Raw genomic sequence first — 13,420 nt, 5'->3', positions numbered from 1 at the left:
GGATGCCCATTTTCACTTCTTTTAGTCATCATAGTATTGGAACCCTTGGCCAGAGCAATAAGGAAAGGAAAAAAAAAAAAAGTAAAAGGCATTCAAGTTGGAAAAGAGTAAAACTGTCATTATTTGCAGATGAGGTATGATATACACAAAACTCTAAAGACTCCACCAAAAAACTACTAGATCTAGTTAATGAATTTAGCAAAGTTACAAGATACAAAATTAACATACAGAAAGTGGTTGCGTGGGTTACCATACACTAAAAATGAACTATCAGAAAAAGAAATTAAGAAAGCAATCCCACTTACAAGAGAGAAGAACCACATGATCCTCTCAATTGATGCAGAAAAAGCTTTATATATAGCAATCATGTCATCTGCAAATGCAGACAGTTTTATTTCTTCCTTTCTGGTCTGTATCTGCATGTCTTTTTTTTTTTTTTCCCCTCAATTTTCTTGTCTGAATGCACTGGCTAGAACTTCTAGCACTATGTTGAATAAGACTGGTGAGAGTGAATATCCTCCTCTTTTTCTCAATCTTAGGAAAGCTTTCAGTCTTTTACCACTAAGTATAAGGCTGGCTCTGGATTATTTTTAGATGTTCTTTATCAAACAGAGGAAATTCTCCTCCATTTCCAATATTCTGAGGGCTTTTTTTTTTTTTTTTTCCCTGAGGGCTTTTTATCATGAACATATGTTAAATTTTGTCAATACCTTTTCTTCATCAATTGAAGTAATCGTGTAACTTTTTTCTCTAGTCTGTTAATATTATGAAATATCTAGATTGATTTAAAAAGCAAACTGGTGCAGCCACTTTGGAGAACAGTGTGGAGATTCCTCAGGAAATTAAAAATAGATCTTCCCTATGACCCTGCAATTGCACTGCTGGGTATTTACCCCAAAGATACAGATGTAGTGAAAAGAAGGGTCATCTGTACCCCAATGTTTATAGCAGCAATGGCCACGGTCGCCAAACTGTGGAAAGAACCAAGATGCCCTTCAACGGATGAATGGATAAGGAAGATGTGGTCCATATACACTATGGAGTATTATGCCTCCATCAGAAAGGACGAATACCCAACTTTTGTAGCAACATGGACAGGACTGGAAGAGATTATGCTGAGTGAAATAAGTCAAACAGAGAAAGTCAAGTATCATATGGTTTCACTTATTGGTGGAGCATAACAAATAATATAGAGGACAAGGGTAGATGCAGAGGAGAAGGGAGTTGAGGGAAATTGGAAGGGGAGGTGAACCATGAGAGACTATGGACTCTGAAAAACAACCTGAGGGTTTTGAAGGGGCGGGGTGGGAGGGTGGGGGAACCAGGTGGTGGGTATTAGGGAGGGCACAGAATGCATGGAGCACTGGGTGTGGTGAAAAAACAATGAATACTGTTACGCTGAAAATAAATAAAAAATTTAATTAAAAAAAAAAAAAGAATAAAGTACCTACGAATAAATTTTATCAAGAAGGTGAAAAATCTGTACTCTGGAGACCGTAAGACACTGGTGAAAGAAACTGAAGACAACAGAAATTGAAGATATACCATGTTCATGGATTGGAAGAATTAATATTATTAAAATGTCTGTACTACCTAAAGGTATCTACAGAATCAATATAATCCCAATCAAAATACCAATGGTATTTTTCGCAGAACTAGGACAAAGAATTCTGAAGTTTGTATGAAACCATCTGTGACAACATGGATGAAACCAGAGGGTATTATGCTAAGTGAAATAAGTCACACGCACAAAGACACTGTGTGATCTCACTTATAGTAGAATCTAATAAAACAAACAAACCAGAAACTGACATACAGATACAGGAAATAAACTGTGAGTCACCTGAGTGAGGAGGGGTTCAAGGGGTGATTGAAATAGGTGATGGGTATTAAGAGATATAAAGTTCCAGTTATAAGATAAGTCAGTCACAGGATATAATATTTAGCACAGAAAATATAGTTAATATTGTAGTAACTCTTCATGGTGGTGGATGGTAACTACACTTTTCAGGAGGACCATTTTGTATTGTATAAAAATACTGCATCACTATGATGTACACTTGGAACTAATAGAATATTGTATGTCAATTACACTTCAACAAAAATAATAATAAGTAACAGGCAAATAACTATTCTTCAGAATCTCCTGAGGAACCTGGCATCCCAACAGCTGGGTTCTTTGGAGGTAGAAAGCCAATGAATAACTTTTCCTATAAATAACAATACCCCAGAAAAGTGAATAGTTCATTTATGTTATCTAATATCTTTCACTAGTGTGCAAAGGTAGCTGTCATTCCCTCAGAAAGGCAACTTCCAAAATTTTCCCACAGCAAATCATCATTCATTTCAATTGTTGCTTTTTACACTCACCTGTGGTATTTAGTTGGTTATTCTGTTTGACATGCGAGATCTGACTAAGTCAGGACATCTCAAAAAACAGGCAATTAGAACATTTTTTTTAAGGAATAAGGAGATCAGGAAGAGAATCATCCCAGAATAAGAGAACCTTTTGACAGAATTCACCCTTTTACCTCACCGCTCAGGCCCACTGTAAGCCTGCGTCTCTGCTGGCCACATGAGGGAATATAATAGTGCACACGCATTTTGATCTACTGTCCAACTTTTGTCTATTCAAATACATATACAGTAGATGAACAAACAAGTATCATGTCTTTGCCCTCACAAAGCTCTGCTTCATCAAGCAAGTCACAAGCTGCTTAGAATCCTTGTTATATAAATAAAATTCTAAAACACAATCAAATAGACAAACCCAGAAGTAAAGCCCTTTCCCAACCAACTATGTTAAAAATTAGAAATAATAGATCAGTGGTGTTTGGAGAAGAAACTCATTTGGATGAATGGAAGGTGAGCAGAAAGGTAAAGAAAACTATGGAGACAATTCCCCGTGTCTCCTAATGAGGAAGCCATAGGGGCATCCTGCTTAGATCTCCAGGTTTGCTGGGTGAGAGGTGGATGAAGGGTTGTCCAAGCCTTACCTTGGTCTGGAATGTACAGAACATGTGCGTTAAGAACGGATGCTCCCAGGCCAAGGAGAGAACTCTCTTCTCTACCATTGTGCACTCAACATCATCGTCCATCAAAACCACGTCTTTCTTTAAGGCTTTTATTGCGAAAAACTGATTGGTTTTCTTGAACTCTGCTAGGAAGACCTAGAAGGAAAGGTAAGAAGTAACTTTATTTTAGAATTTGATCTCATACTCATTAAAAAAGGACAAAGTCCTGAGAGAGATCTGTGTTGGCTGAGAAGAGAATTTCCTCTCCAATCCTCCTCTATCCCCTTTACAGATACAAAATAGAGCATTTCACTGATTTTAGAATATTACCTAGTAGTTTCACACTTGCTTTGTACCTTTCAAAGGGTTCCACAAAACTAATGTACAATTGGATGAGTTATTGTCAGTCCTGGAAGAATTCTGTTTAAAAAAGTATGATCTGTCTGCCCAGGGACCTGAGTAAATTCATAATATAAATTCCCAGAAACTAAGTGCATACTGAAGGAAGCCAAGAGCAAGTAGCAGAGAGGAGGATTGGATTACACTTGAAACATCAGTGCAAATGAGCATAAAACTTAGCTCTAAATTTCACCCAGTTTTTCAAGGTGAAAAAAAAAGAATACAGGGGAATAGAATTTTCCTTATATGCTTAAAGAGTGTACACCATTTCATCTGATGGCATAGGCACTAATGCCATTTTTAGGTCCTACTGTGTGTCACATACTCTGCTTCTTACCTAATTCTTAGCTCAGGACTCTCCAGAAGACAGATAGTAATAAACAAACAAACAAACAAACAAAAAAAAACAACTGGGTTTAAAGAGTAACTTCACTTGGTCAAATTCATGGAGCTACTCAGTGGAAAAAACTTAATTCCAAATTTACTTTTTTTACTTGATTTCACGAATCTTATATGAAAGGACACCAGATGGCATATAATGGAGAGTTTCTACAACTTTTGCTTTTGCAAATGATGCAGCAACAGATGACTGACAGTTGTGAGGACATGGCATTTGGAAACAGAAAACTCCAGCTTGGGTCTCTTTTCATAGACATTTACTAGCTGTGGGAATGTGGGCAAACCAATTAACCTCTCTGGGCTCTGGTTTCCTAAATGTGTAAAAGAGATAATTGTCATGACATTCACCAACTTGTAGGACCATTGTGAAAATCAAATGACTACCACATGGGAAAGTGATTTGGAAACTATAAAATGCTCTTGAAATGACAGTTATTAAGAATACTTGTCATTTGTTTCTTGACTTTTAGGGAATGTCAAAGTCAATGACACCAAACCAGTACTGAAAATGTATGTGTCTATATTTAAAATAATATGGTGCAGATACATAGCTTTGGGGTAGCTGGCTTGATAGAGGGCATAGGACTTAGATAATATTGCAGGCGAATGGATAATGTGCATATTCCCAGAAAACAATGCTATTTTTTTTTTCTGGACCTCAAAGTAAATTGAGAATAAGAATATACAGAGGCTACCATTTTGCTGAGAAACCATACTTCCTATCTAGAGCCAAAAGAAAGAAGGAAAACAAATTTTAGAGTATTCTCAGGGTTGTAAGAAAGGGAAATATGACTGTCCCATTTTGCTTTGGTGCTTTGCCCTCCTCTCTTTGGGTCCCACGTTTCAGTCTTCTCAGTCTGTAGGGATTCAGGGTCCTGATGGCAAGGGGCATATTGCTTTGGACATAGAACAGAGGATACCTGAGTCTCTCAATTGTCCCTTGGGATATTTTATGAAGGCTTGTAGGTTTAACCTAATGTCTTTCTTATTAACCTTGTTCAAATATAGGAACCCATGTGGGAACAAAGAAACATAAACATTTCATTAACAATTAAGAGTGCTCTTTTGGTAATTGTTTCTTCCAATAAAACATCCCCAAACCAGCCATAAACTAAGAAGCTGAAAAGGCAATTTCCATCTCTATAATGGGCTTTCAATTTTTGGTAACAGGTTATAATTGCGCATTAATTGATGCTAAATTATAATGAAGACTAGCTATAAAATTGCCTATTACACAGATTAACACCAAATGAGCCTGCTGTGTTTCATATTATTGTGGAAATGAACTAAAAGAATTAATGGAGATCAGCTAGTTTGCAGGGCAGAACAGATTTTGCCAAAAGCAATGCAGTGGTGTTTAAATCCAAACCCAGTTGGAGGATAATGTGATTCAGCTGTGGTGATGCTCAGTTGTGTTTTAGTTTATTATTAAATAAACTGGGTGAGTTTCCCAGCCAAAGTCTGGTGAGCAGGTGTGGAGCATAATGCTGGCTTTGGATGTACAAATTCATAGAAGTCGTCTCTGGCTAAAATTTTCCTAGGAGTTTCATCCAAGAATAAAACTGAGAGTGTCATTAATATAATAGATAGCCTTAATATCTAGAATAATCTCAAGGCTCACGTTTCACATCATCCCTCTTTACATTCACTAGCTTGAAATTTTTTTTCCATCACTGATAGTTGATCGTAAATTGTGTCATCTTCCTCCTTTTCCTTTTGTCCTTTGTGACTGACAGAGACAGCCCATAACTCGAGTGTGTGGCAGGAAGGATTTAGAGAAGGGACTTTCCCCATGAAACTTTTCTCATGACTCTCAAGCTACAGCTTTGTTATGAACTGAATTGTGTCCCCTCTGAAATATTTACATGCTGAAGTCCTTAACCCCTGTTCCTCACAATGTGACTGTATTTCGAGGCAGGGTCTTTACAGAGGTAATCAAGTTAAAATAAGTTCATTAGGGTGGGCTCTAATCCAGCATGATTAGTGTCCTTATAAGAAGAGGAGATTAGGACACAGATACACAGAGGACTGATGTGAAGACACAGGGAGCAGACGGCCATACACAAGCCAAAGAGAGAGACTTCAGAAGAAACAACTCTATCAACACATAGGTCTTAGACTTCCAACCTCCAGAATGATAAGAAAATAAATTTCTGTTGTTTGAGTCCCTCAGTCTGTGATACTTTGTTACATTTGTCCTAGCAAACTAAAACAGATAGGACATTTGATAGAGAAAAAAAAATTGCATTCAAAGTAAAACAACACTCCAAGTTCGAGAAGAGAGCCAAAGAGAAACGAAAACCAAAAAACCTGTAAGAAATAGAAACTGGCTGAGGCAGCTTTTCATTTCCTTGATGTCCAAATATACCAAACTCATAATTGTGTGGGATGTACATCTTTGAAACAAAATGTCTTGGGAACAATGATTCCCAGGAAGCAGAGGCCACTACTTCCTAGAGTTCCTGGGTTTCCTTTTTACTCAGACCCCTCTCTATCCTGGCAAAAAAATGCACAGGAGTGTCCTCTCCACCCCCATGACCATTTCTAGTCCCACGAGTTTAGGAGCTTTGCTTTTCAATTTCTGTAAGTTGGTTTGTAGAATTCTATAGTATCATACCTTGCCAAAACTTCCTTTCCCCAACATTTTGTGCAAGATAAAATCCTCGATTTTTAGTTTCATATGTACAGATGGTCTTTCTATGTTCGGTTCAGGTTCTGGACGATGGCACATTTTCTCCATCCCATCCAAAGGAGATTCCCAAGAGATTCCCTGAGGCTCTGAAAATAGCAAGCTAGCAGTTAAAAGTAAACAAGAAACAATGGAGGATCATTCTAGTTATTGTGAGAACACTCTTCCACTTCCCACTCTGAGGCTCCATCCACAAAAATGGGGAGGAGGCAGTCCCTGTGAGTCTGACATTTGGGGCATGGACTCTTATCTCTTATCTACTCAACAGACTGGGAGAAATTTCAGGTTAAGAAACATATTCTAATTAGCAAAAGATCAAATATGCAAAACAAAGGAGCACTTTAAATCATGTCAAATCATGGGCAAATAGAGATTTTAACCAAATTTGAGGAAAAAAGGGTTCTCAGCTACTTGCATGGCTCACAGGCACAGTGGCAACATGTGATGTTGCAAGTGAGGGATGAGGAAATGGAAAGCAGACTGATGGAGATCTGAATTGCATCATCCCTCACTGTATTCAAGGCAACCAATTTATTCCTCACCCAATGCCAGAGGAAGTACAGAAAACTTTTTTTGGACTCTTTCTCCCAACCCTTTATAACATTTCTTCTTTTTTATTGAAATATATTTGACACATCATATTATGTTAATTTAAGGTGTACAACATGTTGACTTGATGCATTTATATATATTTATTATGTTATGTTAGTCACCACACAGTACATCATTAGTTTTTGGTATTGTTTGCATGATACATTTATATATTGTGATACGATGGCCATTTTACAATAGCACCTCTATCACATCACATAAATTTCCTTTTTCTGGATGGAATAATGACATTTCTTTTATTTTCAATCTCCAGATTTACCTTTCCTCTTCTCCCTAAACCCAAGGGTTTACAGGCATCCCCCAGGTTTTTGAAAGTTCACGTTTGCCACTTTGTTTTCATGAAAGATCTACATTATTACCTGGTTTTGTTAGCTGAAAAAAAAAATCTGGAGAGGATTTTCTCTTTTTCAGAAAAAAGAAAAGTACAAATAATATCCTTCATTGGTTTGCCAGCAAGCTGGCAAGAGGCAGCACACCTGAACATCGAGAGTGGTACCACCCAGTCCCTTCCCCGGGAACTGCACTCAGCACCTCAGCATCCAGCATCCAGAGTTTTGAACTGTGTGAGCATCTGTGCTTGATGTCAAGTATGCTGTGCCTCAGCTAGCAGTATGTGTTCTAAGCTATTAGAAAAGCCCAAGGTGATTTTTTTTTTGAGTCTGGGAATGCTCAAAAATTGTTCTATGTAAAGTTATAGTAATTGCTTCGTTGCTTTATGCCATTCTGATTTACAAAAGATTTCATGGGGTTATCATGGGGAAGATGGTAGAGAAGGAGGATCTTGAGCTTGCCTCATCCCATGAGCACAACAAGGTAACAGCTACCTCTATGCAACTAACACTGAAAACAACCTGAAGACTGGCAGGACAGACCCTCCATAGTTGATTGTAGTCAGGAGGCCACATTTAGAAAGATAGAAGGAGTACAGATACAGTTGGGAACCAAACCCATGGGAGACTAGCCACAAATGGGAAGGACACCACAAGCACAGAGAAGCCAGAGGATCAGATGCCACAGAGGCACCCCTGGCATGGGGGCCTGCACTGAGAAGACAAAGCTCAATAAAAATTGGCTTGGAAAACCAGTAGGGCTTAAAACTAGGAGCTTTAAAAATCAGCAGCCTTAACTCTGGGGAGAGCAGGAGGGTGACACGAAACTGAGTCTCCATCATACAGAACTTAAAGAACCATCCTAATAACTTGGCTCAAGACAGCACAGAAGTAGCAGTTTTAAAAACACCTGGGGTATACATGAAGGAGATCTACGGATTAATCTTAGAATGCGTGCTGGAGGGTCAGGGATGTTCGGGGGATTTCTCTGGGAACAAAACCATGGGCAGGCACCAAGAGAAATCTCTTTTCCTTCCCAAGCCTAGATAGCCAGATGATAGTGAGAGCCATCTACCTTGCCAGTACCACATGCCCTGCCCCAGCAATCCCCTGTGGAGCTGCCCCATTCAATCGGCCCATTTCAGCAGGCATCCCTTGAAAGCAGCTCTTGCCCCACCAACCCCACAGGAAACCCCCGTAGGGACCAGTATGACTCCTAAGTCACTCCTAAGTGACTCCCCATCTGGGGCATAGAGGAGATGACTTCACACACCAGTGCATCCCTCGTTCACACAACTCAGTCTCACCTAGTTGTGCAGGGAGGAATCAGTGCCCCTCAGTGTACCTGCAACTGTGGCAGAAAGGCTAATTCTAGATAGGCTGACTGTTGGCTCCACCCACAAAAACCCCCACAGTGGCTTTAGACAGACCTCTCAATCGTTTGGGGAAGAAAGCCTGCCCTGTGCACCCATAGCAGGCAAAGTAGGTCAGTGTAGCCTGCTCAGCTGAAGGCAATTATGGCTCAGCCTCCCCAGGAGGGTACACACAGTCCAGCCAGGGACACCTCTAGAGCTCCTAATTCTTATGACCTGGGGAATTGCACTTCATGACACCATAGGACCTCTTCTCATCAAGGCCATTACTCTCAAGACCAGGAGATGTAGTTGAATGCCTAATACGCAGAAACAAACACAGACAAAATGAGACAGAGAGAGATCTCAAATGAAAGAACAAGAAAAAATCACAGTGAAAGAGCTAAAATGAAAAGGAGATAAGCAGTTTTCTTTTTTTTTTTTTAAAAGATTTTATTTATTTATTTTACAGATAGATCATAAGTAAGCAGAGAGGCAGGCAGAGAGAGGGAGGGAAGCAGGCTCCCTGCTGAGCAGAGAGCCTGATGCAGGGCTCCATCCCAGGACCCCGGGATCATGACCTTAGCTGAAGGCAGAGGTTTTAACCCACTGAGCCACCCAGGTGCCCCAAGCAGTTTTCTTGATAAAGAATTCAAAGTAGTAGTCATAAAGATACACCCGGAATTGAGAAAACAGCGGATGATCTCAGTGAGAACTTCATCAAGGAGACAGAAAATATAAAATAAGAACCAGTCAGAGCTTTAGAATATAATAACTGAAATAAAAATACACTAGAGGGAATCAATAGAAGGTCAGAAAATGCAGAAAAACAGATGAGCAATCTGAAAGGGATAGTAATGGAAAGCAAGCAAGCTGAAGAGGAAAAAGAAAAAAATAATAAAAAATAAGTTAGGGAACTCAGCAACACCATTAAGAATTATAACACTGCATTGTAGGGATCCCAGAAGGAGAAGAAAGAGAAAGGGGGACAGAAAATTTATTTGAAGAAATAATAGCTGAAAACTTTCCTATTCTGGGGAGAAAATAAGTTTTTAAGCCCAGGAAGCAAAGAGAGCCTCAAAGAAGATGAACCCAAGGAGGTCCACAATAAGAACCATAATGATTAAAATGGCAAAAACTCATGATAAAGAGAGAGATCTCAAAAACAGCAAGAGAAAAGAAAACAGTTACAAACAAGGGAAACCCCACAAGGCTATCAACTGATTTTTCAGCAGAAATTTTGCAGGCTAGAGAGCGTGGCATGATATATTCAAAGTGTTGAAAGAAGAAAACCTGCAACCAAGAATAGTCTATCCAGCAAGGCTATCATTCAGAATAGAAGGAGAGATAGAGAGTTTCCCAGACAAACTATAGTTAAAGGAGTTCACTACTGCTAAACCAGCTTTATAAGAGACATTAAGGGGGAATTCTTCAAGTAAAAAGAAAAGGCCATAATTAGAAGAAAATTATGAAAGAAAAAAATTTCACTGGTAAAAGCAAATATATAGTAAAGGTAGTAGATTAATTATGTATAAAGCCAGGATGGTGGTTAGAACACAAAAGTAGTAAAATCAATTATATCTACAAAAATGAGTCAAGGTATTCACAAAATAAAAAGGTATAAAATATGACATCCTATATATAAAGGCAGGGGGAGGAGTAAGAATTCAGTGCTTTTAGAATGTGTTTGAAATTAAGTGATCATCAACATAATATAGACTTCTGTACACATAAGATGTTATATATATATATATATATATGAACTCAATGGTAAAAGCAAATCAGAAGCCTATAATAGATACACAAAAAGTAAAGAGAAAAGAATCCAAGCGTAACACTAAAGAAAGGCATCAAATCACAATGAAAGAGTAATGGAGGAAAGAAAAAAGAAAATAGAGAAAAACTACAAAAACAGCTAGAAAACAATTAACAAAATGGCTGTAAGTACACACCTGTCAATAATTACCTTAAAGGTAAATGTACTAAATGCTCCAATAAGAAGTCATAGCATGCCTAACTGGATTTTTAAAAAAAAGATCCATCTATATGCTGCCTACAAGAGACTCACTTCAGACCTAGAGACACATACAAACTGAAAATGAAAGTCTGGGAAAACATATGCCATGCAAACAACAGGAAAAAAAAAGGCTGAGATAGCAATACTTACATTAGACAAAATAGATTTTAAGACAAAGGCTGCATCGAGACAAAGAAGGGCACTACATAATGATAAAGGAATCAATCCAACAAGAGGACATAAAATTATGAATGTTTATGCACCCAACATTGCAGTACCAAATTAAATAAAGCAAATACTAACATGTAAAGGAAGAAATTGATAGTAATACAATAATACTAGGGAAATTTAATACACCACTTATATCAACGGATACAAGGTCAATAAGGAAACAGTGGCTTTGAACAATATATAAGAGCAGATGGACGTAACAGATATATACAGAACACTCCAGCCCAAAACAGCAGAATACACATTCTTCTCAAGTACACATGGGACATTCTCCAGAATACATCACTTAAATTCACTCACACAAAAAAAGTCAATTAATTTAAGGATACTGAAGTCAGATCAAGCCTCCATTCCAACACAATGGTATAAAACTGGAAATCAATTAAAAGAAAATAATCTGGAAAAAACATGAACACGTAGAGCTGAAGGACATATTCCTAAACAACAAATGGGTAAACAACTCAAAGAGGAAATCAGAAATTCATGGAGACAAATAAAAACAAAAAGACAATGATCTAAAATTTTGGGGCCATAGCAAAAGCAGTTCTAAGAGGGAACTTTATAGCAATACAGGCCTACCTCAAGCAATAAGAAAAATCCCAAATAAACCACCTAACCTTACACCTAACAGAGCTAGAATAACAAAAACAAAGCCCAAAGATAGTGGAAGGAAGTAAATATAAAGATTAGAGAAGAAACAAATTAAATAGAGACTTAAAAAATAATAAAAAAAAATCAATGAAACCAAGAGATGGTTCTTTGAAAAGGTAAACATTGATAAACCTTTAGTCACAATCATCAAGGAAAAAGAAGACTCAAAATCAAGTGAAGGAGAAGAATAACAACTTCCACCACAGATATACAAATGATTACTTAAAAAAATTATGAAAAATGGAGTGCCATTAAATTGGACAACCTAGAAGAAATGGATAAATTCCTAGAAATGTATTCCAAGACTGAATCTTAAGGATATACAAAATCTGAACAGACTGATTACTAGTAATCAAATTGAATCAGTAGTCAAAAATTCCCAACAAAACCCCAGGACCAGATGGCTTTCCAGGGGAAATTCTACCAAACATTTAAAGAGGGGTTAATACCTATTCTTCTCAAACTATTAAAAAATATACAAGGAGGAAAACTTCCAAATTCATTCAATGAGGCCAAGATTACCCTGATACCAAAACCAGGCGAATATGATACCAAAAAACGAAAACCATGGGCCAATAGCTCTGATTAACTTAGATGCAAAAATCTTCAAAAAATATCAGCAAACTGAATTTGGCAACACATCAGAAAAAACATTCACCACAATCAAGTAGCTTTTATTCCAAGGATGCAAGAGTAGCTCAGTATTTACAAATCAATCAATGGGACATACCACATTAACAAGAGGAAGGATAAAAACCTCATGGTCATCTCAACAGATGCAGAAAAAGCATTTGACAAAATACAACATTCATTCATGATAAAACTCTCAACAAAGTGGGTTTAGAGGGAACACCTCAATGTAATAAAGACCACACATGACATACCCACAGCTAACATCATACTCAATGGTGAAGAACTAAAATCTTCTTCTCTGAGATCAGGACAAGATAAGGATGTCCACTCAAGCCACTTTAATTCCACACAGTACTGGAAGTCCTAGCTGTAGCCATCAGAAGAGAAAAAGGATTGAATACCATCGAAATTGATAAGGAAGAGATAAAACTGTCACTATTTGCAAATGACATATTATCTTTAGAAAACTGTAAAGACTTCATCAAAACACTATTGTAACTAATGAAAGGAAAGTCAAGAAAATGCAAAATTAATATGCAGAAATCTGTTGCATTTCTATACACTAATAACGGAGTAGCAGAAAAAGAAATGAAGAAAACAATCCCATTTACAATTGCATCAAAAGGAATAAAATACTTAGGAATAAATTTAACCAAGGAGGTGAAACCTGTACTCTAAAAACTATAAAACACTGATGGAAGAAATTGAAGATGACAAAACAAAAGGAAAGAAATTCTGTGCTCATGGCTTAGAAGAATTAACATTGTTAAATTGTCCACACTACCCAAAGCAATCTACAGATTCACTGTAATCCCTATCAATATACCAACAGCATTCTTCACAGAACTAGGACAAATAATATTAAAATTTGTATGGAATCACAAAAGAACTTGAATAGCCAAGTCAATCTTGAGGAAGAAGAACAAAGCTGGAGGTATCACAATCCCAGATTTCAAGATACACTACAAAGCTATAATAATCAAAACAGTTTGGTACTCACACAAAACCAGACATATATATCAATGAAACAGAATAGAGGTCCAGAAATAAAAACATACCTATGTGGTCAATTAATTTATGACATAGGAGGCCAG

The 13,420-nt window shown here is 37.5% G+C and overlaps 1 protein-coding gene across 2 annotated transcripts in view; it reads right to left on the bottom strand.

The window, feature by feature from the left end:
* The window catches only part of PRKCQ (protein kinase C theta), a 177,252-nt gene that overhangs the window by 83,537 nt on the left and 80,295 nt on the right, over positions 1-13,420 (bottom strand). For both annotated transcript variants that reach the window (XM_080812404.1, XM_080812405.1), the window contains exons 11-12: positions 6,430-6,590; positions 2,997-3,170 (exon numbers count right to left, since the gene is read on the bottom strand). In XM_080812404.1, coding sequence (XP_080668530.1) covers positions 2,997-3,170; positions 6,430-6,590 — 335 coding nt within the window. The remainder of the gene's footprint in view (positions 1-2,996; positions 3,171-6,429; positions 6,591-13,420) is intronic.

Source organism: Martes martes (assembly GCF_963455335.1).
Source record: "Martes martes genome assembly, chromosome: 8".
NCBI lineage: Eukaryota > Metazoa > Chordata > Mammalia > Carnivora > Mustelidae > Martes > Martes martes.
The sequence above is the reverse complement of the archived record's forward strand: the minus strand, read 5'-3'. Positions and strand labels throughout refer to the sequence as shown.